This window comes from Bufo gargarizans, chromosome 9, assembly GCF_014858855.1.
Source record: "Bufo gargarizans isolate SCDJY-AF-19 chromosome 9, ASM1485885v1, whole genome shotgun sequence".
NCBI classification, from domain to species: domain Eukaryota; kingdom Metazoa; phylum Chordata; class Amphibia; order Anura; family Bufonidae; genus Bufo; species Bufo gargarizans.
Window position 1 is genome coordinate 174,119,709 of NC_058088.1, and position 27,485 is coordinate 174,147,193.

At 45.1% G+C, this 27,485-nt stretch overlaps 1 protein-coding gene across 13 annotated transcripts in view; it reads left to right on the top strand.

Annotated features, from left to right (window-relative positions):
• The window catches only part of HUWE1 (HECT, UBA and WWE domain containing E3 ubiquitin protein ligase 1), a 101,029-nt gene extending 75,709 nt beyond the window's left edge, over positions 1-25,320 (top strand). For 9 of the 13 annotated variants that reach the window (XM_044306602.1, XM_044306607.1, XM_044306605.1 and 6 more), the window contains 26 exons: positions 101-255; positions 390-435; positions 1,073-1,351; positions 1,454-1,700; positions 2,396-2,529; positions 2,617-2,834; positions 2,931-3,219; positions 3,609-3,711; positions 5,280-5,823; positions 8,256-8,766; positions 13,842-13,948; positions 15,227-15,383; positions 15,474-15,606; positions 15,688-15,920; positions 16,849-16,976; positions 17,361-17,442; positions 17,534-17,689; positions 17,778-18,023; positions 18,629-18,746; positions 19,029-19,169; positions 19,275-19,562; positions 19,855-19,960; positions 21,381-21,498; positions 21,614-21,795; positions 23,709-23,899; positions 24,014-25,320. In XM_044306602.1, the coding sequence (XP_044162537.1) occupies positions 101-255; positions 390-435; positions 1,073-1,351; positions 1,454-1,700; positions 2,396-2,529; positions 2,617-2,834; positions 2,931-3,219; positions 3,609-3,711; positions 5,280-5,823; positions 8,256-8,766; positions 13,842-13,948; positions 15,227-15,383; positions 15,474-15,606; positions 15,688-15,920; positions 16,849-16,976; positions 17,361-17,442; positions 17,534-17,689; positions 17,778-18,023; positions 18,629-18,746; positions 19,029-19,169; positions 19,275-19,562; positions 19,855-19,960; positions 21,381-21,498; positions 21,614-21,795; positions 23,709-23,899; positions 24,014-24,116 (5,015 nt within the window). In that variant the 3' untranslated portion in view covers positions 24,117-25,320. The remainder of the gene's footprint in view (positions 1-100; positions 256-389; positions 436-1,072; positions 1,352-1,453; positions 1,701-2,395; positions 2,530-2,616; positions 2,835-2,930; positions 3,220-3,608; positions 3,712-5,279; positions 5,824-8,255; positions 8,767-13,841; positions 13,949-15,226; positions 15,384-15,473; positions 15,607-15,687; positions 15,921-16,848; positions 16,977-17,360; positions 17,443-17,533; positions 17,690-17,777; positions 18,024-18,628; positions 18,747-19,028; positions 19,170-19,274; positions 19,563-19,854; positions 19,961-21,380; positions 21,499-21,613; positions 21,796-23,708; positions 23,900-24,013) is intronic. The other 4 variants (XM_044306610.1, XM_044306614.1, XM_044306616.1 and 1 more) reach the window with 2 other exon arrangements.
• Positions 25,321-27,485: the final 2,165 nt, after the last annotated feature.

Below are 27,485 nucleotides of genomic sequence, written 5' to 3' on the forward strand. Positions count from 1 at the left end.
TTATGTTTCTGTCCACGAACTATTTTTATTGTGTACAAAATTATTTGTCTAGCTTGAAATTTGTGTCATTTGGTGTGATGGTGTTTTTTTCTTTGAACAGTGGTTAAAGTTCCCATAATTAACCACCTTGAAGCTTTGAGGGATGAGGAGCTGGAGGAGCGGCGAGAGAAGAGGCGAAAACAGCTGGCAGAAGAGGAGGCCAAGATGGCAGAGAAAGCCAAGGAAGAGAAGGACCCAAAGGATCCAAATCCTCAGGTCTCTTAACTTGCTCCAAGTTTTTGTTTTTTGTACTTTTTTCTTAATTTAGTTTGTGATTGGCCGTTTGAAAGGACTATTGTTGATTTTATTTATATATTTTTTAATTATTATATTTTTCCTTTTTATTGTAGGCTGCAAACTCCAAGAGGAATGCCTCATTTGAGCTGAGCCTTGCAGGTATTTCTTCCGCTCGATCCTCCCACGCTTTTTGCTTTCACAGGTGTACGGGACAGAAGATTCCTCGGTGCTTCAGGGTGAGGTAGTAGATTGTATAGTTTTGGGGTCACACCCGATCTGGGAGATAACTATACAGTTTACTGTCTTTCCTGCGGCATCTGCTGACTGCAGCGAGTCTGGTCCAAGATCTTTGAAGGGGATTTATTGATTTCTTTTTTTTTTTTCTCAGTGCATGAGGTTAGTTAGGTAATTTCGTAAGTGACCTCTGCCCTCTTCAGGGTGAGGTAGTAAGTTGTATTGTTGTGGGGGGGGGCAGGGATTTTTGCCCCTTTCTTTTGGTGATAACTATACAGCCTACTGCCTTCCTCGTGGTGTGGCATTTTTCATGTGTCAAAGATGCCAACCATTCAGAAGTTAGATCTATTTCTAAGCCCACTGAAATATCAAAGTTTGTTCCACATCATATTTTCCATTCTTCTGTTTATTACAATCTTTTATATATTTTATGACTGTAATATATATTATAGGTTTATTCTTCTGTATATGAAACACGACTGATACTAGCCATCTCCATGGTTTTCTTGATTAGTATCTAATGATTTTCTTTTTACCTTTTGGCTCCTTACGGTTACTAAAGATCAAGATGGAAGTGGTCGTCCTGAGAACTTCCCTACAGCCCCATCTTCTGCTGAGGGAACCCCAACAAGTCCAGAACTTGTTGCTCTGGATCCTACGTTGCGTGCTCATCCTCCTGAGGCTGCTTTGGCAGACCTCCCTCAAAGCTTGCACACCGAGCCAGGTACGGAGGATACTGGCCAATTACTCATGCCGTCTGATCAAGAGGAGTCTGGACCAGGGAGATCCAGTGCAGAGGGCGATGCTACTCAAATGGAGCTATCACCAGCACCAACCATCAGTTAGTATACATCTAATATGCTAGATCACGTACTGATATATCTTTTTTTTTTTTATGATTATTATTTTTTATTCTGATACATGTAACTTTTCTTTTCTCTAGCTTCTCTTTCGCCTGAGCGAGCAGAGGATTCGGATGCTCTCACTGCCGTTAGTAGTCAGTTGGAGGGGTCTCCCATGGATACCAGTAGCCTTGCATCTGGTCCACTGGAGGAAGGAGTTGGGGAGTCATCTGGCGTTAATTCAGAGCAGCCTCTAGTGGTCACCACAAGTATTGCAGTTGGCCAGCAGGCTGTGGAACCTCCAGCAGCAAATGAGGGTCAAGTGGTGTCTCAGCTGGACGATGACAGGTAATGGGGGTAGCATTGAGCAGTAGATTTGTTTTCTTTTGATGTTAAAAAGATTGCTGTACGCCCATTGCGGCTCTCACATTACTTTTAATTCACATGCTGATGAGCTGTTAAAGGGGTTGTCTCATCACAGACAATGGGGGCATATCGCTAGGATGTGCCCCCATTGTCTTACAGGACCTGCACCTATATCAGGAACGGAGCCACGGAAGTGGTGTCTGGAGGACTCCGGTCCGGCTACCACCAAGCGCACTCCCCATAGAAGTGAACCACTGAACCCTTGCTGCTCCTGCATCTGCCAGCCCCTCTCTTGATTGACAATGCTAGGTGAGATGACTATTCAAGAACCTGCCCTTCCAAACAAGAAGAGGGTGGGGTGCACAGAGTGACTTAGGTGCACCCCCAGTGTTCTCAACTGCTCATTAGCATATGGTTTAAAAGTACTTTTTTTTCTCCAGACTGAGACAATGGATAACTAAGTGAAAAGGTATCCTTGCTTTCTTCTGAGCTAGCCCTACAAGGTATTGTGCCTGGTTTATCAGTGACTTTCATGTGGACAGATACCCTTTAAATATATAACTTGTCCACAGAGTACTACTGTGTTTTCTTAGTTTGCTTTCTGTGTTTTTAATATTTTTAGAATTATATTTTTTTTTCATATATTTCATCTTTCAAATATGTTCTGTGCTTTTCAGTTCTCCAGTGGCACCCTCTGCTGAAATGCCTTCCACCAGAGATCCCAGTGTAGCCTTGTTAGCAACCGATACTAGTGGTATTCTGGAAGAACCTTTACCATCCACAAGTAGCGAAGAGGAGGACCCATTAGCAGGTGAAAGATGGCAAATTATTCTATTTTTCTTTTTCTGTAAGCTCACATTTGCATATAGAAATATACAATGACTTTATGCCTTTGTAGGTATCAACTTACCTGAAGGAGTGGATCCATCCTTTCTTGCCGCCCTTCCAGAAGATATTCGCAGAGAAGTGCTACAGAACCAACTTGGCATCAGACCACCTGCTCGGGCCCCTCCTACTACTGCCCCGGTTATTCCTCCGCCAGTTGTAGGTAGTGCTGGTGTCACTGAGGTCAGCCCGGAATTCCTAGCTGCTTTACCACCCGCTATACAGGAAGAGGTGTGCTTACATAAATTTGAATGTCTTTAATAATCTTAACCCTCATTTATCGTTTTACGTTATTTTATTTAACTTTTATCGGTTTTATTTTGAAAGGTCTTGGCTCAGCAGAGAGCAGAACAGCAGAGAAGAGAACTTGCGCAGAACACTACATCTGATACCCCGATGGATCCGGTGACGTTCATCCAAACTTTGCCATCTGATCTTCGTCGTAGTGTTTTAGAAGATATGGAAGACAGTGTTCTGGCAGTGATGCCCCCAGACATAGCTGCTGAGGCGCAGGCTCTGCGGAGGGAACAGGAGGCACGGCAGAGGCAACTCATGCATGAAAGGCTCTTTGGGCACAGCAGTACATCAGCACTCTCTGCCATCCTGAGAAGCCCAGGTTAGCGCTCTCATAAGCATGCTTATTTTCAGTGACTGAAACCAGAGAGGTGTTCCAATAATTATAAGGGGATAGGGTTCCCCTGAGCCAGATGCTGCCATCCACGTCAATGAGGAGACTGAATGGAGATGGAGTCATGCTCAGCCACCCCTCTCCATTCAGTCTCTGGAAGTAATAGGGAGCATGTATTCCCCCCTTCCCCCCCCCCCCCCCCCTCCCCCTCTAAGACAGGGGGAGGTACCGAAGGTTGACCTCCTACATATTAGACAATTATGAATTATATGTCCTGTGGATATGTTTTTAAATGTCGTTTTTTTATTTTATTTTTTGTGTTAAGCACAACCTTTGCATTTGTATAGGTCACACTAATATTGTCCTGTTCTCTTTAGCATTTACAAGCCGCCTAAGTGGAAACAGGGGTGTACAGTATACCCGTTTGGCAGTGCAGAGAGGAAGCACTTTCCAGATGGGAAGCAGCAGCACGCACACAAGGTATGGGGGGGAATACAAAAAATTCCTAAAATAGTTTGCACCTGCGCTTTAAGTGTCAGCAAGCTGGTTGTGGGAGGGGGTGTTTTTCTGCAGGGCTTCAAGCTTGGGCCATGTTCACATGTAGAAATGGCCTTCAAATTTCTAGTAAAATAGACATTAGTAATTAAAGGGTTTCTACCACTTCAATTTGACCAAATTAGCTTTCAGACACTAGCGATCTGCTAGTGTCTGATCTCCATAACCATTCAATTCTTAGACCTTTTGTGTGGAGCCGTTTCATTAAAAAACTAACTTTTATTCCTATGCAAATGAGCCTCTAGGTGCTATGGGGGCGTCTTTTCAGCACCTAGAGGCTCGGTCTACTCACACTGTATGCCCGCCCATCTTGTCTTGAATGCCTGCCTCCGTCACAGCCATCGGACGAATTCACGCGCCTGCGCCGTTCACTTCTGTCTTCGGCACAGGCGAAGTGAGTGAAGGCCGCTCTCCTGATGCCGGCTTCCTCACTGTGACGTAGTCGGCGCAGGCGCAGTGAGGAATCCGGCACCAGGAGCGTATCATTTACTCACTAGCGCCTGCGCCCATGACAGAAGTGAACGGCGCAGGCGCGTGAATTCGTCCGATGGCTGTGATGGAGGCAGGCATTCAAGACGAGATGGGCGGGCATACAGTGTGAGTAGACCGAGCCTCTAGGTGCTGAAAAGACGCCCCCATAGCACCTAGAGGCTCATTGGCATAGGAATAAAAGTTAGTTTTTTATTGAAACTGCTCCACACACAGGTCTAAGAATTACATGGTTATGGAGATCAGACACTAGCAGATCGCTAGTGTCTGAAAGCTAATTTGGTCAAACTGAAGTGGTAGAAACCCTTTAAAGGGATGGTCACCAGATTTAACCCCATTAAGCTAGCTGACATTTGCAATGTGCTAATGTCAGCTCAACCTAACTAGCCTATTCCTAGTTTTATCTATGCGCCGTTACGCCAGAAATCTAACTTTTATAATATGTTAATTATCCTCTAGGAGCAGCGGCGTTGTTCTTGCTTCTAGAGGCTCTGTTCTCCCACCTTTGTTGCCTCCCTCCAAGTCCTGATTGACAGGGCCAGGCAGCGCTTGCTTCTGTCTGTCGGCCCTGTGCTCTGGTGAAATCTCGTGCCGTTCAGCATTCGGCGCAGGGGCGGTGAGGAATCTGGCAGCCTGCGAGCATCTTTTCCTCACCGTGCCGAATGCTGAACGGTGCAAGATTTCACCAGCGCACAGGGCTGACAGACAGATGCGAGCACTGCCTGGCCCTGTCAATCAGGACTTGGAGGGAGGCAACAAAGGTGGGAGAACAGAGCCTCTAGAAGCAAGAACGCCGCTGCTCCTAGAGGATAATTAGCATATTATAAAAGTTAGATTTCTGGCATAACGGGGGCATAGATAAAACTAGGAATAGGCTAGTTAGGTTTAGCGGACATTAGCACATTACTAATGTCAGCTAGCTTAATAGGGTTAAATCTGGTGACAGAAACCCTTTAAGTCTATTTTTTGTATATATTGCTTGTTTATTTGTTGTATTTTCTTAGGCCTGCAGGCAGTAATGTGGACAGCTTGCTACGTCTGCGAGGACGATTGTTATTGGATCACGAAGCCCTCTCCTGTTTGCTCGTCCTGCTTTTTGTCGATGAGCCTAAATTGAACACCAGCCGTCTGCACAGAGTCTTACGAAACCTTTGTTACCACGCGCAGACCCGCAATTGGGTTATCAAAAGCCTCTTGTCCATCCTGCAGCGGAGCAGCGAGAGTGAACTCTGTATAGAGAGCCCCAAGACTTCTCTTGCTGGAAGTGATAAAAGGGGATCCGCCAAGGCTTGTTCTTCCAGCCATGACGGTCGCCCCCTGGAGCTGCTGCACAAAATGGAATCCAAGAACTCTAACCAGCTGTCCTGGCTCTCTGTTTCAATGGACGCCGCTCTTGGCTGCCGAACAAACATATTCCAAATCCAGAGATCGTTAGGGCGCAAACACACGGAAAAGCATGCAGCCTGCGGCTCTACTGTTCACATTCACCCACAAGCTGCCCCTGTGGTGTGCAGGCATGTGTTGGACACTCTTATTCAGTTAGCCAAGGTAGGTTTTTAGAATTGTCTGTTCTGTTATAATCATTTTGGTAGACTTTTCTATCCGCACAGCATTGCTGATTCGGAGATTTGATCTAGGTGTAAAAAGAAAATTCTGTTTTCCGTTTGCAAATTTCTTTGCGCATGTCAAATATTGGACAACTATTGGTGCAAATATTTGCCTGTGCCTGCCTTAAGGGGGTTCTCCATGATTTTTATATTGATGGCCCATCTTCAGGATAGGTAATCAATATGAGATCGGCGGTTGTCTAACACCCTGCCGCTCAGCTTTTGTGGCCATGGTCTAGGAAGAGGCTTAAGTGCTCACTGAGTGCCGCAGATTTTTTTTGTACAGCTGATCGGTGGAGGTGCTGGGAGTTTGAACCCCGCCAACCTCATTGATGACCTATCCTGAGGATGCTAGCCTCTAAGCCTAATAGCTTATTCTTCTTGCTCTGTAGAGATCACTTTTCAGCAGTCATCTCATCACAGGCCGGGTTACAATGACAGGTATCCCCTTTGTATAGTTACCACAGGATCCACCATTCACATAGACATAGATGATGTCACAGCATATCTACTCCCCTCGCTGTGTAATGACCTTTGCACAGGTCACTCTCCCATAGAAATCCTTGGGTCCCCTCCACTCGTGTGTCTTCGGCCCATGGTGGCTGCTGAAAAGCATATTTCTAAATGCTATTAACCGCAGCTCCGGCAAGATAGCTGCCCCCATTCAGGGGATTAAAAAAAAAGTTTGGGGAAAAAAGGGGAATATTATAGGTGACACATTCTCTCTTGTAAAGCTCTTGCTGTCAGTGAATTAACTAATTCTTTATATTTGAAGGCTGAGAAGTCCTATTCATACAGAGAGCCTTTTATCATATGAGTCTAGGCATCAGTCTGGCATCCAGGACAGGAGAGATCTGCGCTGCTGTTATGTTCAGGTCACAGGGAATTAAAGGTGCCCATTCACTTTCCATACCAGTCAGCTGACAGCTATACTCCTCAACCCATACACATGCATGCTCAGCTCGGCAGGGTATGCTGTGTTTTCAATGGGTGAGAGGGGAGTAAGCAAAGGATCAGGCATTGAAAGTTTCTATGGCCAATGCTTCTTTTCCCCAGCGTCATTGATCAGGGAGAGTTTTCATACCCCCATACATATAAGCAAGTCGGCCGGTCCCGCTGAGATCTGCAGGTTTTGCATGACTTTTATGTATATCGGCACCTTTACTACACTTGCGTAAATGAAATTATTTCCATTCACAGAGTGAAAGCCAGGCTCTTGAAAATGGTGAGGAATCGAACAAAATAGATTAGAAAGTGGCAGAGGTTTCCATGAAAACTGAGTGGGCATCGACTATAGCAGCAGTCACAACGCTGTGTCATAAGTCGGGGCCTTTGAATTTCGGGACTGTATCATACAGCTATGGTTGTCAGACTCCGCAGCTTAGAAGTAGGACGGTGACATCTTGGCATTCAGAGTATTTGGTCAGATGAGAATTTTAAAGCAATCGCCTTTCATTTTACTGGAGTTCCAGACTCATATGAAGCATTGCTCGAAAATGTGCTCACCATTCCACAAAGGATGTGTGTTCTAAACCGACCACAGTTTTGAATGGGTTTTCAAGGCTCCTGATATCTGATTTGGTGGGGGTCTGACATCCTTCACCCCCACCAATCAGATGGTCCCGACAGCCTCTGGCAGTGTAAATAAAACAGAAAGCTCAACTCCGTTCAAAGTTTAGTTGCCGTGCTGGGGTACTGCAGCTCAGCTCCCATTCACTTTAATAGGAGATGAGCTGCAGTAACCCGGCATTGCCACTACGCTTTGGCGCTCAAATTGCCAGTGCCAAAAGGCCGCAGGGGACATCTGATTGGTGGGGGTGAAGGATGTCGAACGCCCACCGATCGGATATTGGTGACCTATCCCAATAATAGGTTATCGGGAGCCTTGAAAACCCATTTAAACCTGTGGTCAGTTCAGAACACACACATGGAATCCGGCCTTACCTGGTGAACATGCATCCTTTGAGGAACGGTGACCACATTTTCAAGTCTGGAGTATGTCCTTAAACTCCTTTTAAAATTCTCATCTGCCCTAAAGGGAAAACCCTTTTAATGACCGGAACTCCCTCGACTATGGGGATCTTCAAAGCCGCGAGTTCGGTTTAGTAAACCCCTGGTTGGTCCTGGGGCACGCATCTGGCATCCAGACGTGAGTAGCCATTCTAATACTGTGCTCACATCTGCGTCAGAGGATTTGTCAGAAGCGCTTCTTGCAGTATTAGTCAAAATGACACCTTGGCAGAACCCGACAAACTCTGTTCTGAGTCGGTGGGTCATCTTCTACACTTGGGGTTTATTATTTATAAATTTTTATTTTTACTATAATTTTTTATAGATTAATAATTGGCCTTTTTTTCCCCCCCTCCTTCTTAGGTGTTCCCAAGCCATTTCACACAGCAGAGGACCAAAGAGTGCAATGTAGAAAACAGTGAAAACAAGGAGCGGAGTATAAAATTGACTTGTAGCCCTTGTCCTACACCGTCTGGTAACAGTGGGGCAAGCAACATCTCCACAGACTTCTGGGACTTGTTAGTGAAGTTAGACAATATGAATGTGAGCCGTAAGGGGAAAACGTCTATAAAGTCCGTGCCTGTGAGTTCTGGAGGAGAAGCGGAAAGCTTGCAGTGTAGCCTGGAGGCCTCTCCTTTGGGACAGCTCATGAATATGTTATCTCATCCTGTCATTCGACGGAGTTCGCTGCTTACAGAAAAACTGCTCAGACTCCTCTCCTTAATATCCATCGCCTTGCCTGATAATAAATTACCAGACAGTATGGCTAATGCAATTGCACCCGCCCCTGCCCCAACGCCCGCAACAGCACCAGTACCTCTTCCTGTACCCGCTGTAACTCTGCCAACAGTGGCCAACACAAGTGTTGTGACAAGTAAGTACTGCACCCTGTTATTAATGCATATTGACATCTGAAAACCTAAATGCTTTAAAGGAGTATTCTGATTACAAAAAGTTATCCCCGATCCACAGCGGTGGGACCCCCACCTATCACGAGAACGGCCCCATACCCCGTGGAGCTCTGTACTTTGCCATCTCCAGCTCCGCCATAGAAATGAATGCAGTGGCAGCGTACATTTCAGGGGGAACTCCCCCATTCTCGTGATCCCAGTGGTAGGACCCCCACCGATCTAATAGTTATCTCCTATCTTGTGGATAGGGGATAACTTGTTGTACCTGGAAATACCCCATTTAAAGCAAACCTGTACACACTGAAAATGTAGCTGGTGGCATGTTCTGAACAGAAGGTGCTGAGCAGGTTGTATAGTTTTATGGGAATTGATCAACCACTAATTCATCAGTTTAAATTCCTGCTCTTTCTGTGCTTAGGCATCCAGTGGGCGGTATTATTAGTGGTTGATAGCTGTCCCTATGCACGGTCATACAGGGAACGCTGTCAGTCGCCAAGTAGGAGTGCCCACTGGACTTCTGGTGGTTTCTGCAGGCAGACAAAATATTATTTAAAGGGGTTATCCCACAAAAATTATCTCACATCCGCAGATCTCGAAAATTAGGGGTCCCAGAGTTCCTTTTCTGAATGGAGCAGTAATGCTCGTATCGGTCCACCACTTCATCAAATTGTATATGGGGGATGGGGGGGGGGGGGAGAGAAAATCTCTGGTTCTCTGTTTGTAGAACCCCAAAATCTGTAACCTGTCCTGTGGAATAACACCCCTTTACCTCTGTGCAGTGGCTTGGTGCTACGTATCACAAAAATGTAGCTCTGCCTGTTGTATGCTGTGATGGGGAAAGGGGTACTATTTCTGGGGGAGAAGGAAGGCCGTTGTATATGTAATCTGACTACAAATACTGACGTGGCGTTACAAGATGGACATTAAATGGGTCCTTCCCTGAATAATGTAAAAAGATGTATGAAGATCAGACACCATATAGTAGATGGCACTCTTTCTAACAAAGCCAGAACCAGCCCTGTACCTCACATGGGTCCAGAGATCTCCTCATTTATTTCTCTGCTAGATTTATATCAAGCTGACAGCTCAGGGGGAGTGTCCTTTCTGCTGCAGCCAGTGGCAGTCGAGCTTGTACGTCGGCCTCCTTGAGCTGGACAGATAATTTAGAAAGGACAAACAGCAGGTGGCGCTGTATAGATTTCAGAGAATAGCTCAGTGCCTATACTAAATTTTTAATTGCATGCAATTACAAAAGTATTCAGATCCAGGCGCTCGTTTGAAAAATGTCAATATTTTTCGTGTCACAACCCCTTTATCGAAGACTAGTTCACCTTTTGTAGCCAGTGTCAACATATGTTGGTAGGCTAGACATATATGGTTCCAAGATCAGACTACTGTGGGTTTATTTGTGGTCTGTTACCATGGAAACAGATCTACATAGGACACAAAACAGATTATCCAGGTTTGTAAAGACTTAAAGCTAGAGATGCCCATTCTGGAGGGTCAATAAGGAAGTGATTTCCAAGGGTTCAACATGTGCCCGTGGGAAGACCTCTGTAAGTGACAGTGGTGGGTTCATTTTGCCTAGCAACAAGTGCATAATGTGAGTTGTGATACCAGAACTCCACGAGTGACGTCACTTTAGCGTTCATCACTTATGGTTCGGCAGCGCTTCCTGTTGCCTACAGTTAGTCTTGAGCGAATCGAGCTCTGGGTTGTAGATCCAAAGTCGAATCATTCTGGTGCGATGTGTAAACATGACGCCTACTCGCACGTGCAGCGGGCATCATTGCTGGCAGATCTCTGCTGTTCCATCTAGCAGAGACCTGCAGCTAATTACCGTGATTGGCAATAATGCAGATCGCGGTAATTAAATGCTTTAGGGGCCGTGATCAAGTGAGATCACGGCACCTAAATGCTCAAAAACCATCCTACCTATGCCCTGTGTGTCCAATCTGGGCATAAAGTTGCACTGAATAGTGGTAGCCTTACTGAGTAGGCTAACCCTATTCAAACTGCAATTCTTATTTTGGCCACCTGATGGCAGGCCAGGATAAGAAATGAGCAAAAGTAAGCAAAATAAGCAAGTAATAAAGTCCTGAAGATAAACCAAAATGTTAAATGCTCATATATGAGGCACATAATGATCACAAAAAAATTTAAATATATAAAAGTTTAAATCGCTCCCTTTTCCGTATAATAAAAAACGAAATACCTAAATAAAAATAAACCTCATGGGTCTCACCGCGACCGAAAATGCCCATACTATTAAAATAGAAAAAAAAATCCAATACGGCAAATGACGTAACGGAAAAAAGGGTAAAAATGTCCCATTTGCCAGTTTTTTCATTGCTTCTCTTACCCCAATTTTTAAAATAAAATGTGATCAAATTTTTTTTACGCATACTCCAAAATGGTATCAACTAAAAGTGCTGATTGTTCTGCAGAAAATGAGCCCTACACAGCTCAGTAGACAAAAGTATAAAAGTTATGGTGGTCAGAATATGGTAATATAAAAAATGTAATTAAAATTCTCAAAGTTTAAATGTGTTTTTACACTATTTAGACATAAAAAACCTATACATCTGGGGTATCGTTGTAATCGTACTGACCCAGAGAATGAAGGGCATGGGTCAGTTTTGCCGTAAACAAAATGCCGTGGGAAAAAAAAAACGTAAAACGGTGGAGGGATTTAATTTTTTTCCAATTCCACCCCATTTGGAATTTTTTTTAACCACTTCCCACAACATTTTATGCCATAATTAATGGTGGCATTAGAAAGTACAACTTATCCCGCAAATAAAAAAAAATCCTCATACAGCTATGTGACCGGAAAAATAAAGTTATGGCTCACGGAAAATGGAAAAATGAAAAAACCTCCGGTATCCAAAGGCTTAATGCTTTCTCCATACAGCATTATAATGTATGAGCTGTGCGTAGGCAAAAGTTTGTATCGCCGGTATTCCGGTCTGCAGCTTTAAAAACATTTTAAATTAGGAATCTGAAGTCGGGTTTGGTACAGAGGTACCAGCTAGTACCAAACCCGTCTTCGAATGGGAATACCAAAGTTGGGTGATACAAATTTTGCCTACGCGCAGACCGTGTACGGAGACAGCATTAAAATCAAAGGTTTTGAACAAAGCAACTTCGGATCTATGATCTGAAGCTCGATTCGCTGAAGGCTGCCTACAGTTTTAGGCATTTTGCAGTCTTGATTTGTGTAAGAGCCCCTTGTGACGCTCCAGGGGGTAGTGAAACCCCTCCTGCCCCTCTTGTCACATACTGAACCAATACAACCCAATCGACATCAGATGCTGTGACCATGTGGGCTCTTAGGCTTGCCCGGCACAATAGGATGTGCAGTTATCAGAAGTCTGTGTACGGGGTGTCCGTCCTGCAATGGTAAAACCAACATGGCTGAACATAAGAACGTACTTATTTACTGGAGGCGATTTGGGTCACTGAGTTTTCCCAAGCCGGTTGACATGTCATAGCAGCATATCAAAGTTGGGGTCTGAGCGGTCAGCACTCAGACCCCCCACTGATTGCTACAACGAGGAGAGAGAAGCGCTTACATAGTATGCGCTCTCCTCTCCGTAGGAGACGGATGTGAGAGGGGCCCATAGACTTTCTATTGAGTCTCGCTTCCTCTCCTGCAGAGGAGTGTGTGCACTATGCAACCAACGGCTTCTGTCTCCTCGTTCTAGTGATAGGTGGGGGTCTCAGCACTCAGACCCTGCCACCGTTTAAAAAGTTTGACATGTCATTATGGCATATCCCAAGTTTTTGAAAGCTTAGTGACCCTTTAATATGCTTAATGAATTTTCATTGGGGTTGTCCAGGTCATCAGTGGGGGTCTGACCGTGGCGCTCGACTGACATATTGGGGACAAATTATAGACATCGGTATGAAACATAAAAAGTTAAAGGGGTTGCCCCATCTTGGACATTGGGGGCATATTGCTAGGATATGACCCCAATGTCTGACAGGTGCGGTTCCCAGGTAGGTGTGGGTATTTAAACCAGAGCCCATAAAGTGATGGGAGACGCACCGCGCATGCGTGGCCACCCTCCATTCAATTTTATAGGAATGCTAAAAATAGCTGAGCAGCATGCTCTGCTGTTTTTGGAAGTCCTATTGAAATGAATGGGAAACCACCACTCCATTCACTTCTTTGGAGCTTATAGGAATGGCGCTCGGCTATCTTTGGTAGTCCCATAGAAATGAATGGAGGTCAGCCGCGTATGTGCTGTATACCCTCCGTCATTTTGTAGGCTCCGTTCTAAGAGTAAGGACCCGCACCTATCAAACATTCAGGGTATATCCTAGCGATATGCCACCAATGCCCAACTCATTTAATCATCAGGAATAAGTTTCCAGATGTGGGCGGTCATTTATCAAACAGAAATGTGCCAAAATTAGGCGTATTTCTGGTACAGATTGCAATCTGAGACTTCTCCCCACTGACGCCAGGTGTAAAAAAAAAAAAGAGGGAGAGAGAATCTCATTTACGATTTTCTACACCTGTTTTAGGCATAGAAAATTGTCTAAATATAAGCCAGCAAGGAAGTGGTCTTACATTTAGATGGCCGGCACCTCTGCATAACTCTGCCGGATCCACCGCCAGGTATATGGGTACAGAACGCCGGTCTTAATAAATGACCCCCATAGTGCAATAGACCAGGGGTGCACAACCTGTGGCCCGGGGGCCACATGCGGCCCTTGATACCATTCTGTGTGGCCCCCAACCATCTGGTAACAGACATGTATGCCTATGTCTTGTGGCTGCTCACATGTATTTCTCCGATTAGATGGGAGTCCCGGAAGTGTAACTAGACATTAATGGTATGTGTGTACAATATTTCAGTTAATACACCTTTAAATTTTAATTTCGGCCCTTGTCATTGGTTCAGTCTGGCAATGTGGCCCCCAACCAGAAAACTGTGTGCACCCCTGCAATAGACTGAACTGGAGTAATCGTTGGTAGTTGTGATGTCATGAGTAAAGAAAGCAAAATTATTGTTTTTTTATTTTTAAGCTGTGATGAAAAGTACAAAGCTTACTGCGAAGTCAATCGAGTTCAGTGCACCAGACAAAATGGCCGCTTCAGGACTAACAGAGAAACAGCTGCAGCTCTCTGTGGAGGTAAGTGTTCCTTTTTGTGCTTCTACCTATCTGCTGCTTGGGCAGGCTGGGTGTACCAGAGTGGAAGAAGATCTTACATAGCGGGTGGGCCCCACGTAAGGTTGTGCTCTGCTGTCATCTGCACGTTTCACTGCAGAATTAGCACAGCATGCAGCAATTTTTTTTTATATTTTTTTTCATCAAAACGGCAGACATTGGTGGAATCCTCTCGGACTGGTTTATAAGCCAATGCGGCCCTTTGAGAACAGTTATAGGTTGGATGACAGATCTGTCAGATGGGATCAGAAGTCTAAAAGGCTGTATTCACATACTGTGGTGGTCAAATTGCTTTTTTTTTCTTCCAGTTTTTGGCTGGGATTGAACAGCCTTGTGACAGCACCATGTGAATTTTACTGTTAAAGTACTGTATTTTTCACCCTATAAGAGTAAGATGCACCGGCCCATAAGACTCGCCTAGGTTTTAGAGGAGGACAAGAAGAAAAAAAATTTCATTAGACCTCAGCTCGGACCCCCAATGTTAATAAGACCCCAATAAGACTTCAGCTAAGACCCTAATGTGGATGACCACTAATTAGACCTGAGGTGAGACCCCATACGTCATGTCAGCCCCCAGCCTCATTTAATCAGCCTTCATGCCAAAGGTCAGCCCCCATGCCTCAGATCCTCAGCCCACAGCCTTTTAATCAGTCCCCATGCCTCAGATCACATAAAATGAAAAAATCCACTTACCTCTCCTGCTTCGGACGCCGCCACTCCTCACCTTCAGCACTCCCTCTGTCTTTTTCCTGCCATCGGATGTGCTGTGACCTGACCCGCACAGAGTGAGGTCACAGAGCGCCCTCAGCACAGCCGACGGCAGAAGACCAGGAAGCGGGGAGTACAGAGCCTTCACCGCTTCCTGGTCCCCCGGTACTAATGAAAGCGCCCGTTAGTATTGGCCCCCCTAAGACGCAGTGAGGGAGGAAAAGGGGGGGGGGCATGGGGAGTGTCTTATGGGGTGAAAAATACAGTAGTTGTATGTTCTGGGAGTTTATAGTATATCCACAGGATATGCCATAAAGGTCTTATAGTTGTGCATCTCTGGGACCTGTTCCTACCTCAAGAATGAGTGCACCTCGCCATTCCCGGCGGTGTGCAATGGGGCCCAGTTCTTGAGATAGGTGGGAACTTCTCTAAGGTGTATCTTGTGAATATGCCATAAATATCCACAGGGTGCAACCCATTTTAATAGGTCACTTTTTTCTATTGAAGTGTTTGAGATGTCTTGTTTCTTTCCAGGTGTTAACATCTCATTCGTGCTCAGAAGAAGGATTAGAAGACGCAGCCAATGTGTTGCTTCAGCTATCCAGAGGTGACGCGGTGACACGAGACACTGTATTAAAGCTGCTGCTCAGCGGGGCCCACCATCTAGGATATACTCTGTGTAAACAGATAGGTAAGGCATTCTCCTGGGTCTGTAGGACCATTTAGGTCTCGCTTACTAGTTTTGTAAAGTCATGAATTTTGCACCCGCCTGCCATTTTAGGTACACTGTTGGCAGAATTGCGAGAGTACAACCTCGATCAGCAGAAGCGCATTCAGTGTGAGGCTCTGTCCCCGGATGGCATGCCTGAGGAACAGCCTCATAACACCAAGGCAAAGGGCAAAATGCATAGCAGGTAAATCTCAAGTCTGTTGTCATTTATAGTGTGTCAAGTGACTATTTCACATTCTGAGCATAATTCAATCTAATTTGTCAGGTCTCTCCCCACTCCATCCCTACGATCCAGGTTTGACATTGCAGAGAGCGTGGTCATCGTGGCCTCGCAGAAGAGACCTCTGGGGGGTAGAGAACTCCAGTTACCGTCTATGTCTATGCTGACGTCAAAGACCTCCACACAAAAATTCTTCCTGCGAGTGCTACAGGTTATCATTCAGCTCCGAGATGACACCAGAAGAGCCAACAAGAAGGCCAAGCAAACCAGCAGACTAGGTGGGATATTTTATTTTTCTTACAAATGTAATTTGATTTAAAATGAACGTACACAGATTCTGGTTGCCAGCAGTCGCCACTAGAGGGAGCATGCTGTGTATGCATTGATCTCCAGTGCCATCTGAAGGCGGACAGAATTATCATTCAAATATGTGTACATACAGGCGCTGGGGTTTGTTAGGATACAATAGTAGGAGACATCGTTGGGATAATTCCTCAGTGTCAGATGGGTGCAGGTCCCACCTCTGGGACTTGCAGCCATTTCCAGAACAAGGCCCCCGAAGTGAAGGAGTGTTCACTGTGCACCGTTCACTGCGCAATTACGGCCACCTTTCTGTTCACCGCTATGGGGCTGCTGGAAATAGCAGAGCCAGGGGTCTCATAGTGTTGAGCAGAGGGTGGTCACGCTTCCACGGCTACTCTGTTCACTTCAGATGTCCCATTCTGGAGAAAGGTGCAGTCCCATGTCTCGAATCTGCACCTATCTCAGACTGGTCACATATCTTAGCAATATGCCATCAGATGAGCCAACCCCTTTAATGCAAACTATGCTAAAGGACGGGCACTTTAAGTTGTCACTTTAAGAACAAGTGTTACTTTCTTGGGATTAAGACCAAGGTCACATGAGCCACAAATCTCTCCAGGCATGAAGGATGCAGAGATTTATTTCTTGTGGCCCCAAAATGTAGGATGATTACAACCGGTTTCCAGGGTCTGCTTGTTGCGGCAGATAATGTCAGAACTGTCGCTTGAGCTCCTGAACTAAAACCTTCACTGCCCAATAAAGCATGCTGGGAAACTCTAAAACGAAGTAGGCAAAAGCTACTAATTCCTGAGAAGTGATAGGACTGGTGAATGGTCTCTGTGTAGAATAGACCAGCATAAATAGTGCATGTCATGTTTTCTTATGGCTATCTTCTTCTTGCAGGGGCTGCCAGTCTGGCCTCGGCTAGCAGCATCCAGGCAGCTGTGCAGCAGCTGGAGGCTGAGGCTGATGCCATTATACAAATGGTACGTGAGGGTCAAAGGGCGCGGAGACAGCTGCAAACTGCAACGGTTAGCATGATGACTGGCGCTGGCAGAACATTCATCCTTAGTTTGTTCCTCCCCCTCCTTTTTTTTTTACTTTTTTTTTTTATTTTTTTTTACATTTCTTCCCTTTTCCACCTGTTTGCCCCTATTCTGTCTGTTCTCTGTCTGCACCTTGTGGTTTTGTACACCATCTCTACGTCTGTCTTGTGCATGTTTCCCTTGGGTCGTTAGAAGAAGCACCTTGCTTTTGCAGACATTGTATGCGTTGCATGGCATCCTCCTACTCTGCGCTGCTTTGTGTGTCCTATTTCTTCCATCATTACTAATACCCTTACATTTCCATGTGTGGACCCCGCTCACGGCAACTAATAATTTAATTACATATCTTATATTTTATTATTTTTTTAGGCCGAAGGTTCAGCTCGCAGGGAGGAATCTCCTATGGATGTCGACCAACCATCGCCAGCCACACAAGATACCCAGTCAGTCGGTCAGTGTCCCAGATGAGTAGCATTGCATGCGTTTATAGTTTGTGCTTGTTTTATTCTTTGCCTATAGCATGGATTCTGTTATATCTCTAGGCTCCGAAGGATCTCAAGCTGCTGAAAAGAAAGAGGAAGAGCGGCTCCCTGAGTTGCCCCTGCTGAGCGAACAGCTGAGTCTGGATGAGTTGTGGGACATGTTAGGAGAATGCTTGAAGGAGCTGGAGGAGTCTCATGATCAACATGCAGTGCTAGGTACTAAAACTAATGGCTATATGCCTCACTCTAACATCTACTTACTACTGTGGGTGTTTAGATTTTACTCCTGTCTTTTGTTCTGCAGTTCTTCAGCCTGCTGTAGAAGCGTTCTTCCTGGTCCACGCAACGGAAAGAGAGAGCAAACCTCCTGTGCGGGACACACGGGAAAGCCAACTGGCTCACATAAAAGATGAGCCTCCCCCATTATCACCAGCACCCCTCACTCCTGCTACACCTTCTTCCTTAGATCCCTTCTTTTCAAGGGAGCCCTCAGCTATGCACATCTCATCCAGCCTGCCTCCTGACACCCAGAAGTTCCTACGATTTGCAGGTAAGGGGTGTAGTAATGCTTTGGCCTTTTTTAGCCTTTACATTTTAGGGAATATTTTTATTTTCTGATATGAACATAATTTCCAGTTTTATTCACCTCAGACTTTTTAGTTTAAAGGGGATTTACAGGGACTTTTTAAATGATGACCTATCCTCTAAAGAAGTCATCAGTATCTGATCAGTGGGAGTCAAACATGCGGGATCCCTGCTGATCAATAGTTTGAGAAGGCATTGGCGGTCCTATAAGCGATGTGGCCTTGAAGCTTACCAAGCACAGCAACGTACATTGTGTAGCGATTGTGCTTGGTATCTCACTTGAATGGGACTGAGCTGCTCTTAGGCCACGTGACCAATAAACATGACGTCACATGGCCTAGGGAAAACTGCGAGAAGACCACAGCGCTCATAGGAGCGTCCATGCTTTCTCAAACATCTGTTTAGCAGGGGTCCCGGGTGTCAGACCCCCACCGATCAGATACTAATCAGTTCAAAAGTCTCATAAAACCCCTTTAATGTGGAATATATTATGTTTGTACTGTCTGCATATAGTTTAATAGAATACAGAAATATATTTTATGATATATATTATTTTTTTTTGTTCTCCAGAGACGCATCGCACTGTGTTAAATCAGATCCTCAGGCAGTCTACTACACACTTGGCCGATGGACCCTTTGCTGTTCTTGTAGATTACATTAGGGTCCTGGACTTTGATGTTAAACGCAAGTACGTATGATCAAAATATTTACTTTTTCTCTTCTTTGGTACACATTTTTATTATTTTAAAGATGATGTGCAGGAATCCTCTCCCACCCAATCTGACATCTGGTGTGGAGAGGTGCAACCGCATGCTCGGTGGGACAGTTGTTGAGGCACCATCTGACAGCCAGAAAGTATTGTGCATGGTCCCAGTGGATACTTTATTGGTTCATTTGATCACCACTGCATAGAGCAATATATGTGTCTGTACAACGATCCTACTGAACACAACCTCTATACAAAATACAGGTATTTCCGTCAGGAGCTCGAACGCCTGGATGAAGGATTGCGAAAAGAAGATATGGCTGTACATGTGAGACGAGACCATGTGTTTGAAGACTCCTACCGGGAACTGCACAGGAAGTCCCCTGAAGAAATGAAAAACAGATTGTAAGTAACCAAGTATGGGGCGTATGTCTATTGCAGTGTGTCCAGAGGGTTATAAAATCCAGATGTTTTGAAGTAAATAAATACTAAATTCTCCTCCCTTTATAGGTATATAGTGTTTGAGGGGGAAGAAGGCCAGGATGCTGGTGGGCTTCTCCGAGAATGGTACATGATCATCTCCAGGGAAATGTTCAATCCAATGTATGCTCTATTCCGCACCTCACCTGGGGATCGGGTCACCTACACCATCAACCCCTCCTCTCACTGCAACCCCAACCACCTCAGCTACTTCAAGTTTGTCGGACGGATAGTCGCTAAAGCAGTGTATGACAACCGGCTCCTGGAGTGCTACTTCACGCGGTCGTTCTACAAGCACATCTTAGGCAAATCAGTCAGGTGAGCATGAATAATTGCTCTGTCATTGTAGAGAGTTATGGTGGGGAATATCAAGGGTATATCCACCTTTTACATCTCATTTTGGTTTTTCTGAAATACATACTGAAACAGGTTTGCTAAATAGTGCTAAAGTCTTGATTTAAAATATTGTGCCGGTTTTCCTCTGCAGACCTGTTTCCATGGTAACAGACTACAAACTATCATGTGCAGTCTGATCCTACAGTCTTTTATTGATTCTTGTATGCATATTTAGTTAAAAATGCCATTTGAATAGTTCTTCTTTGCATTGCAGATACACTGACATGGAGAGCGAGGATTATCACTTCTACCAGGGATTAGTGTACTTGCTTGAGAACGATGTCTCCACACTGGGATACGACTTAACTTTCAGCACTGAGGTAGATACTCTGGTGAACAAGTAGATATTCTCTGGGTATTTAGATGCCTAGTTTCTGGTCCTACAGCATTAGTGGCCTCCATGGTGGATACATAATTTACTTGGCTTAAAGGGACTTTTATGTTGATGGGCCATCCTCAGGATAGGCCGTCAATATTGGATTGGTGGGGGTCTAACATCCAACAAAAGTGACTTCAATACTCCAGCAAGCCATTGTTCATATGATTGTGGCTGGGCCTGGTACTGCATCTTAGTTCCGTTCACTTGAGTTGGACTGAGCTGCAGTACCTGGCACATTCATCACGATATGTACATTGCTCTGTCAGGATAAAGTATGAAAGGGGGACATTGGTCTTCAAGGTTTCTTAACTGTCACATACAGGAATATTAAAGGGGTTTTCCAGGAGTAGAATATTGATGACCTATACTCCGGATAGCTCATTTAAAGGGGTTATCATCTCATCATGGACAATTGGGGGCTATCGCTAGGATATGACCCCATTGTCTCATAGGTGCGGGTCCCACCGCTGGGACCTGCACCTATATCGAAAACGGAGCCCCGCAAGGTGGTGGCTGGAGGACTCCAGTCTGGCCACCACTAAGCCGGCTCCCCATAGAAGTGAATAGGAGCGTACCGCGCATGCGCAGCCCCCGCACCTATTAATTTCTATGGGGCCGACTAGTTTCCGCCGTCCCCATAGAAAATTAATGGAGGGTGGCTGCACATGTGCAGTTCTGTTCTCGATATAGGTGCGGGTCCCAGCAGTGGGACCCACCCCTATAAGACAATAGGGGCATATCGCTAGGATATGCCCCCATTGTCCATGATGAGACAACCTCTTTAATATCTGATTGGTGGGAGCCCGACACCCACCACCACCCATAGAGCCACTGTTTGTAGAGACCATGAGCACTGCTGCCTCCTCACAGCATATCAAGCACAGTGCCATTGTGTATCAGCTTGCTAGCTGTGCTTGGTCTTGCAGCCCAGGCCCATTACCTTGAATGGGACTGAACTGCACCCAGGCCATGTGACGTCGCTGACCTAGAGAAGCCACACTGCTCACTGGAGGTGACAGGCGTCACGCCACCACAGATCAGGTACTGATGACCTATCCTGAGGAGAGGTCTTAATATTGTTCACTGGGAAAACCTTTTTGAATCATTACAATAATTAGAAATTATGAAACTTTCATAAGGAGTGGAAATGACTGAGGAAGAACTTGTCTACTCTACAACATCCATCTGGCCTTAACTTCTTGGTATTTGTCGAAAAAGAATGGTTAGTATGTGAAAGCTCTTTATAGGGAACCCCACGGGCAAACCACGGCATCTGGACTCATTTGTGGTGATGAAGGTTTTCGTTGCAATGGAAAACAAAACTAGAAGATTTTGTAAGGATTTGTTTTTCTTCCCATTAGGTTCAGGAATTTGGTGTCTGTGAAGTTCGTGACTTAAAGCCCAATGGTGCAAACATCTTGGTCACAGAAGACAACAAGAAGGAATATGTTCACCTTGTGTGCCAGATGAAGATGACAGGTACTTGAAGCTTAGATTTGATACAAAACCAATGGCGAGACCCCTTCTTATACATAATGACGCCCCAAGTATGACATTCTGGGCACTTAATGGACCCTTTATCCCCTGTGTGTAGGTGCGATCCGAAAGCAGTTGGCGGCTTTCCTGGAGGGATTTTATGAAATTATCCCCAAGCGTCTGATATCAATATTCACAGAGCAAGAACTGGAGCTGCTCATTTCTGGCTTGCCCACCATAGATATCGATGACTTGAAATCTAACACAGAGTATCACAAGTATCAGTCTAACTCCATACAGGTAAGGTTAAGGGGGTGGCACCTCAGCCGCCAGCAGCTCAGATCTTTCTGTAGTTATGCATAGTCTGTGGGGCTGATTTACTAATCCCGTCTATTTTTTTTGCCACTTAGTCTACAAATGCGCCAGATTTACCACGGCGGATGGAAAATGTAATGCATGATTAGGCGCTTTGTGTCACTTTTCACCACCTATAGACTGACTTAACTTTGTTCAAAAATGTTTGTGCATCTTAAGCCAGAGCTTGAAAACTATGAGAAATTCAAGCATAAAGTTTTATACAAGAATTAAAAGGGGTTGTCCAGAATGAATGGCTACTTTTGTTAAAAAAAAGAAAGTGTGCCGTTCCCCAGATTGTGTGTATTGCATCTTAGCCTTATTGGCTTCAGTGAAGCTGAGCAGTAATACCAGACACAACCCGTGGACAGGTGTGGTGCTTTTATCTGGATAGAAGCTGCCAGTTTTTTTTTTTTTCTTTCTAATGATGGGGAACCCCGTTAAGCCTGATTTAAGAAAGAATAAATGAAATTCCTTTTAAATGAAGCAAGTTGATGTTTTTAGTAGGATTTGTGCCCCAAATTCTTAATTTTGGATCTGCCGTGGTTGCTCCACTTTATTAGGACATGCCAAAATGTATGCATTTGTCTTTAAAGGGGTTCTTTGTGGTTTACATATTGATGGCCTATCCTCCCAGATAGGTCATCCACATCAGATTGGCAGGGGTCCGACCGTCCAACTCCTGGCACCCCCGCTGATCAGCTGTTTGAGGAGGCGGCAGTGCAACGGTCAGCACAGCAGCCTTCTTTTGCTCGCCAAGCACAGCGCCGTAGTGGCTGTGCTTGGTATTCATTTTAATGGGGCTGAGCTGCTCCTAGGCCACGTGACCGATGATTGTGACATCACATGGCCACGGCCTCTTTGCTCAGCTGATTGAGGGGCATCCCATGAGTTGGACCTCCGCCGATCTCACATTGATGACCTATACTGAAGTAGGGCTGCAGTAAACGAATATTTTAGTAATCGATTCTTTTTTACGATTATTCGAGTAACCTAATAAGAAAAACCTTCTTAAAATAACATTACTTTATAAAAAACAATATTTGTATTTCTTACAGTGGTATAGCAAATAATTGCACACACATAAGGCAGCCCCTCTATGCCATGTCCCCCAGTACCCCCATGATGGCACTGCCATCAGCCCCTCCATGTCATTCCCTTGCTATGATGTCCCCCTTCCCCAGTGCTTTCAAGGCCATCCACCATGTCCCCCGACCCCCCCCCCCCTGCCATCAGATCAGCAGCCACTCCATGCCATGTGCCCTCATGATGGCACTGCCATCAGCCCCTCCGTGCCATCCAGATTGACATGATGTCCCCCTTCCCCTGTGCCACCATGTCCCCCACTTCCCCAGATCAGCTCCTCCATGCCAAATCACCGGGGCCCCATTAACCCCTCTCCAAACCAGTAACTTTATACATTTCAAATGACAGGTGCCCCCATTAACCCCCCACCGCCGCCAATTACATGCCATTGCCAATTCACAGGTGCCCCTGTTTCCTCCCTGGCCCGCCGCAGTCTGGCGTGCGCCGGCACATGGAGTCCGCAGGAGACACATCCTCATCCCAGCATGCACTGGGACCTAACGTCAAACACATTGTCAGCCAGCGAGCTGACTGTGTGTACGCAAGGCCCTGCAGCGCGGTGCAAAGTCAGGACTCGGGAGGCCACGCTCCGTGGTCATGTGATTAAAATGATTCCTTGATGTAGGAAAGTGCGAGGATTTTTTTTTGCCTCGATTTAATCAATGAATCGTTTTAGCCCTATACTGGAGATGGGCAATGAATATGTAAATCCTGGAAAACACTGTTTTATGTGGATTGAAGTTACCACGTATTTCTGCCTTGTCTTCAAACAGATTCAGTGGTTCTGGAGAGCGCTGCGCTCCTTTGACCAAGCGGACAGAGCCAAGTTTCTTCAGTTTGTCACTGGAACGTCTAAGGTTCCCTTGCAGGGCTTTGCGGCTCTCGAGGGAATGAATGGCATTCAGAAATTCCAAATCCATAGAGATGATCGGTCTACGGACAGGCTGCCTTCTGCCCACACATGGTAAGACTCTACACACCGCCCTACCACGAGACTCCTGCTAGGCAGGCTGTACTCCTCCAAGAGATGTGACACAATTATTACTATGATCACAAGTTTCCATCTTTCTCTCTTCAGTTTTAACCAGTTGGACCTTCCAGCCTACGAGAGCTACGAGAAGCTACGTCACATGCTGCTTTTGGCAATTCAGGAGTGCTCCGAAGGGTTCGGCCTGGCCTAGGATGACCCCTGCTGCGTATTGTTTTCTACTGTTGGACATTAAAGAGAGCAAAAGCGAAACCAAGCCATGCATCTATCTCGCTCACCCTGCTGGCACCGAGAAGAGGGACTTGCCTTCTAAAGCTGCCGTTTGTCTCCGGTCCCTTCCAACGGCGAACCGGCCGTACTGAGAACACTGCTCTGAGGAATGTAGAGAACGGAGAGGAGCAGGCGGGATGGGGGGGGAGAAATGATATAGTATATAAATATATTTTTTTTCTTTTTTTTTTTTTTTTGCTTTTTCTTCAGTTTTGCCTAAGGAAGAGTTGATTTGGTTTGGCTCTTCTAATGAGAAAAAAAAAAACCTGAATGCAGGGTAGGGAAGCTGGTGAAATGGTTTAAGTTCTATAAATATGTGAAAAATGCAAAGAGCCCACGGAGAAAGAAAACTAGAGCACTCGTTAAGAAATAGCCACTATTCCAACGCTATTTTTTTTTTTCAGCTTCAATTAAAATACTGAGGTGTTTACCTGTAAATAAACCACTGAAAGGAAATACCCCATCAATTACCGTTTTTTTTTATTTCACACCCTCCGGTGGCGGCCGAATGAATTGCAAATGGGTGAAATGGGAAATTTGGATGGGAGGTGTTAAGTGGCAGATGTAGCCTCCAAGGGTTTGGTAATATATGCTGTGTATAGACTCGGCAAATACCCTTCCATCCACTGTTAACAGAGAATTGCATTATGGGATGCAATGCAGCATTTACACTTCAGTGGGACAGTACAGTGTACAAATATCATACGGTCCAGCCAAGGTTTATATCCCCCCATCACCCTAATATTTATTCATATTTTTTTTTCTCCTCCCATCATGATTTGAGGTTTGGATTGCTTAGGATTTTCTGTTTTTTTGAATTTCTCTTAAAATAAATGGAAGAAAAAAAAAATGAAGAATTGACCGGCATAAGCGTTTTTTTTTGTTTTTGTGCGTTTTAGAACGCTGGAAGAGACATGGCTGTAAAGCGATGTAGAAGGGCACTGTTGAGATTTTGGCAGGAATATTGTCTCCCTCCCCTTCATGAGATCCCCCACCCCCTTTTTGATGCTAGGCATTCCTAGCTCTCGCCCCTCACATGCCGTGCACAACCTAATGCACTTGTGTCTTTGCGTCCGCTCGGAAGAAATGGATGAAAGTGGTTAAATAAAGGTTTAGTTTGAAAAGACGATAAGTTATGTTTTTTGTTTTAGTATGGAACATTTACCCAAGTGATCTGAGGACATGGGGGGGGGGGGGAGCACCCTAAAGAACTTCTGTCAGGCAGTGTTTTGTTAAAAATGTTAAAATCTACATTAAAGCGAACCTTTCCCCTGTGTATTAATCCTAGTTCTTAGGTACAGAAAGCGGACTGCACAGAGAATTACACTGGCTAATCATGCTCCTTGTTAATAGTAGTCGTAGGTGAAGGCTAAGACTGCATTCAGACAGTGCGGTTCTGCTGCGATTTCCTCCTCGCTGCAGAGAACGAACAATAGAAACCACAGAATTTTACCACAAATTTCTACACAAATGAAAATGAATCATAGCAGAAATGCATGCAGCAAAAAACCCGCAGCACAACCACAGAGTAAGGGCTCATGCACACGAGCCGGCCACGCCATATTGCGTCTCCACTATATACGGGAAATAGACGTGTGTGCACCATATTATGGAGCGGAAGGCCACGGAAACAATGATTCTGTATGGTGATGAGCAATGTCAATAGCAACCACTCGTTCTCATACTGTGGAGGGGATTGCTGCATGTGAATGTGCGGCCTCCTTCACTGAGCGAGCAGCCGACTGTCGGGAAGAAACGCTTACTTCCCAACAATCGTCTGTTACATCAGGATCAGTGATTTCCATCAGTGACTGTGAGCCAGAACCAGGGGTGGGTCAAAAACTTAAAACGGATGCAAATCATTCCATTATACCTTATATCTGTGTAGGGTCCAATTCTAGTTTTGGCTCCCAATCACTAGAGGAAAGCATTGATCCAATCACTGAAGTGTGAACCAGGCCTAAATTTGACATGCTGTGGATTTACAGTTCACACAGCAATTTACAAAGGTGTTTTTTATTTTTATTTTCGTTTTTTTAAATGCAGATTGTGGATGAGGTTTGTTTAGAGGGGTTTTCTAGTATTATATCCATGATGACCTATCCTCGGCATACGTCAGTATCTGATCAGCGGGGTGAGCTGGTGACTGCGGCAATGCTCCCGGTGAAATGAATTGGAGCAGAGCGCAGTTTACTACACTATGGATGGCACTCCTGCAGAACTGCTGATCGATGGCAGTGCAGGTGTCAGACCAGGTGTGCAGGGTGTTAAAGGTTTTCTGGTACTTTAATATCTCATAGATTTTTCTGCTGCTGTGCAATACTGTGGATTTGCTACTTATCCATCCTGTGTGGATGTGCCTTTACAATCTGCATGATTATTTCAGTGGGGATTTTTTTCTCTGCAGCTTCAAAAACAATGTTCTGCGCAGGATGAGATGTTTGGGGGTCTTCGTAGAAACATATTAAAAGTATTCCCTGTCAATAAGAATATGAGAGATAATCATTGATGAGTGGCTAGACCCTGAGAGATTAGGGGTGGCTAGGGAGAGACTTCTTTGTGACCCTTCTAAAAATAAACTGTTGGACAAGGTCCCAAAAATTGCCAATTTGCCATTTGAGGATGCATCCCAATTTCATGATCCAATAGAGAGGAAAGCTGATTGCTTTTTAAGGAAAGCATGGGAGGCTTCCATGTTTGGGATCAAAACTAACATAGCTGCCACTTCTGCTGCCAGGTCTATGTACTTATGGCTTAATGAGTTAGAGGGCCACTTAATAAATAGACTATTCCATTCTTGAAATCTGCTACAGCCTTCTTAGCTGATGCTTCCGTTGAGTCGGCAAGATTCGCTGCGAAGGATGCAGCGTTATCAAATTCAGCAAGAAGCAAGCGCTCTGGATGAAATCCTGGTTGGGGGTTCGAACTTCCAAAGCAAAATTTATGCTCTATTGCCTTTTCGGGAGAATACTGTATGTGTTTGGTCAGGTTCTTGACAAATTTCCGGAGAAAGCAAGGTATATTAGCCTGTAACACTATGTCCAAAGGCAAGGTCTGTATTAGACGAGAGGTCTATCTATAATGCCTACAAAAAGGTTTGACAACTAGACCAGGTAGCTACCTTGCAAATTTGTTCTACCGAAGCGTTAGCTCTTTCTGCCCAAGAAGCCGACACTGATCTGGTAGAATGGGCAAGATCTGTTCTGTAAAGTATATGCTTGCTGAATTGTTGACTTAATCCACCTTGCAATAGTGGACTTTGAAGCTTGCCTCCCTTTGTCCTTCCCCTGCA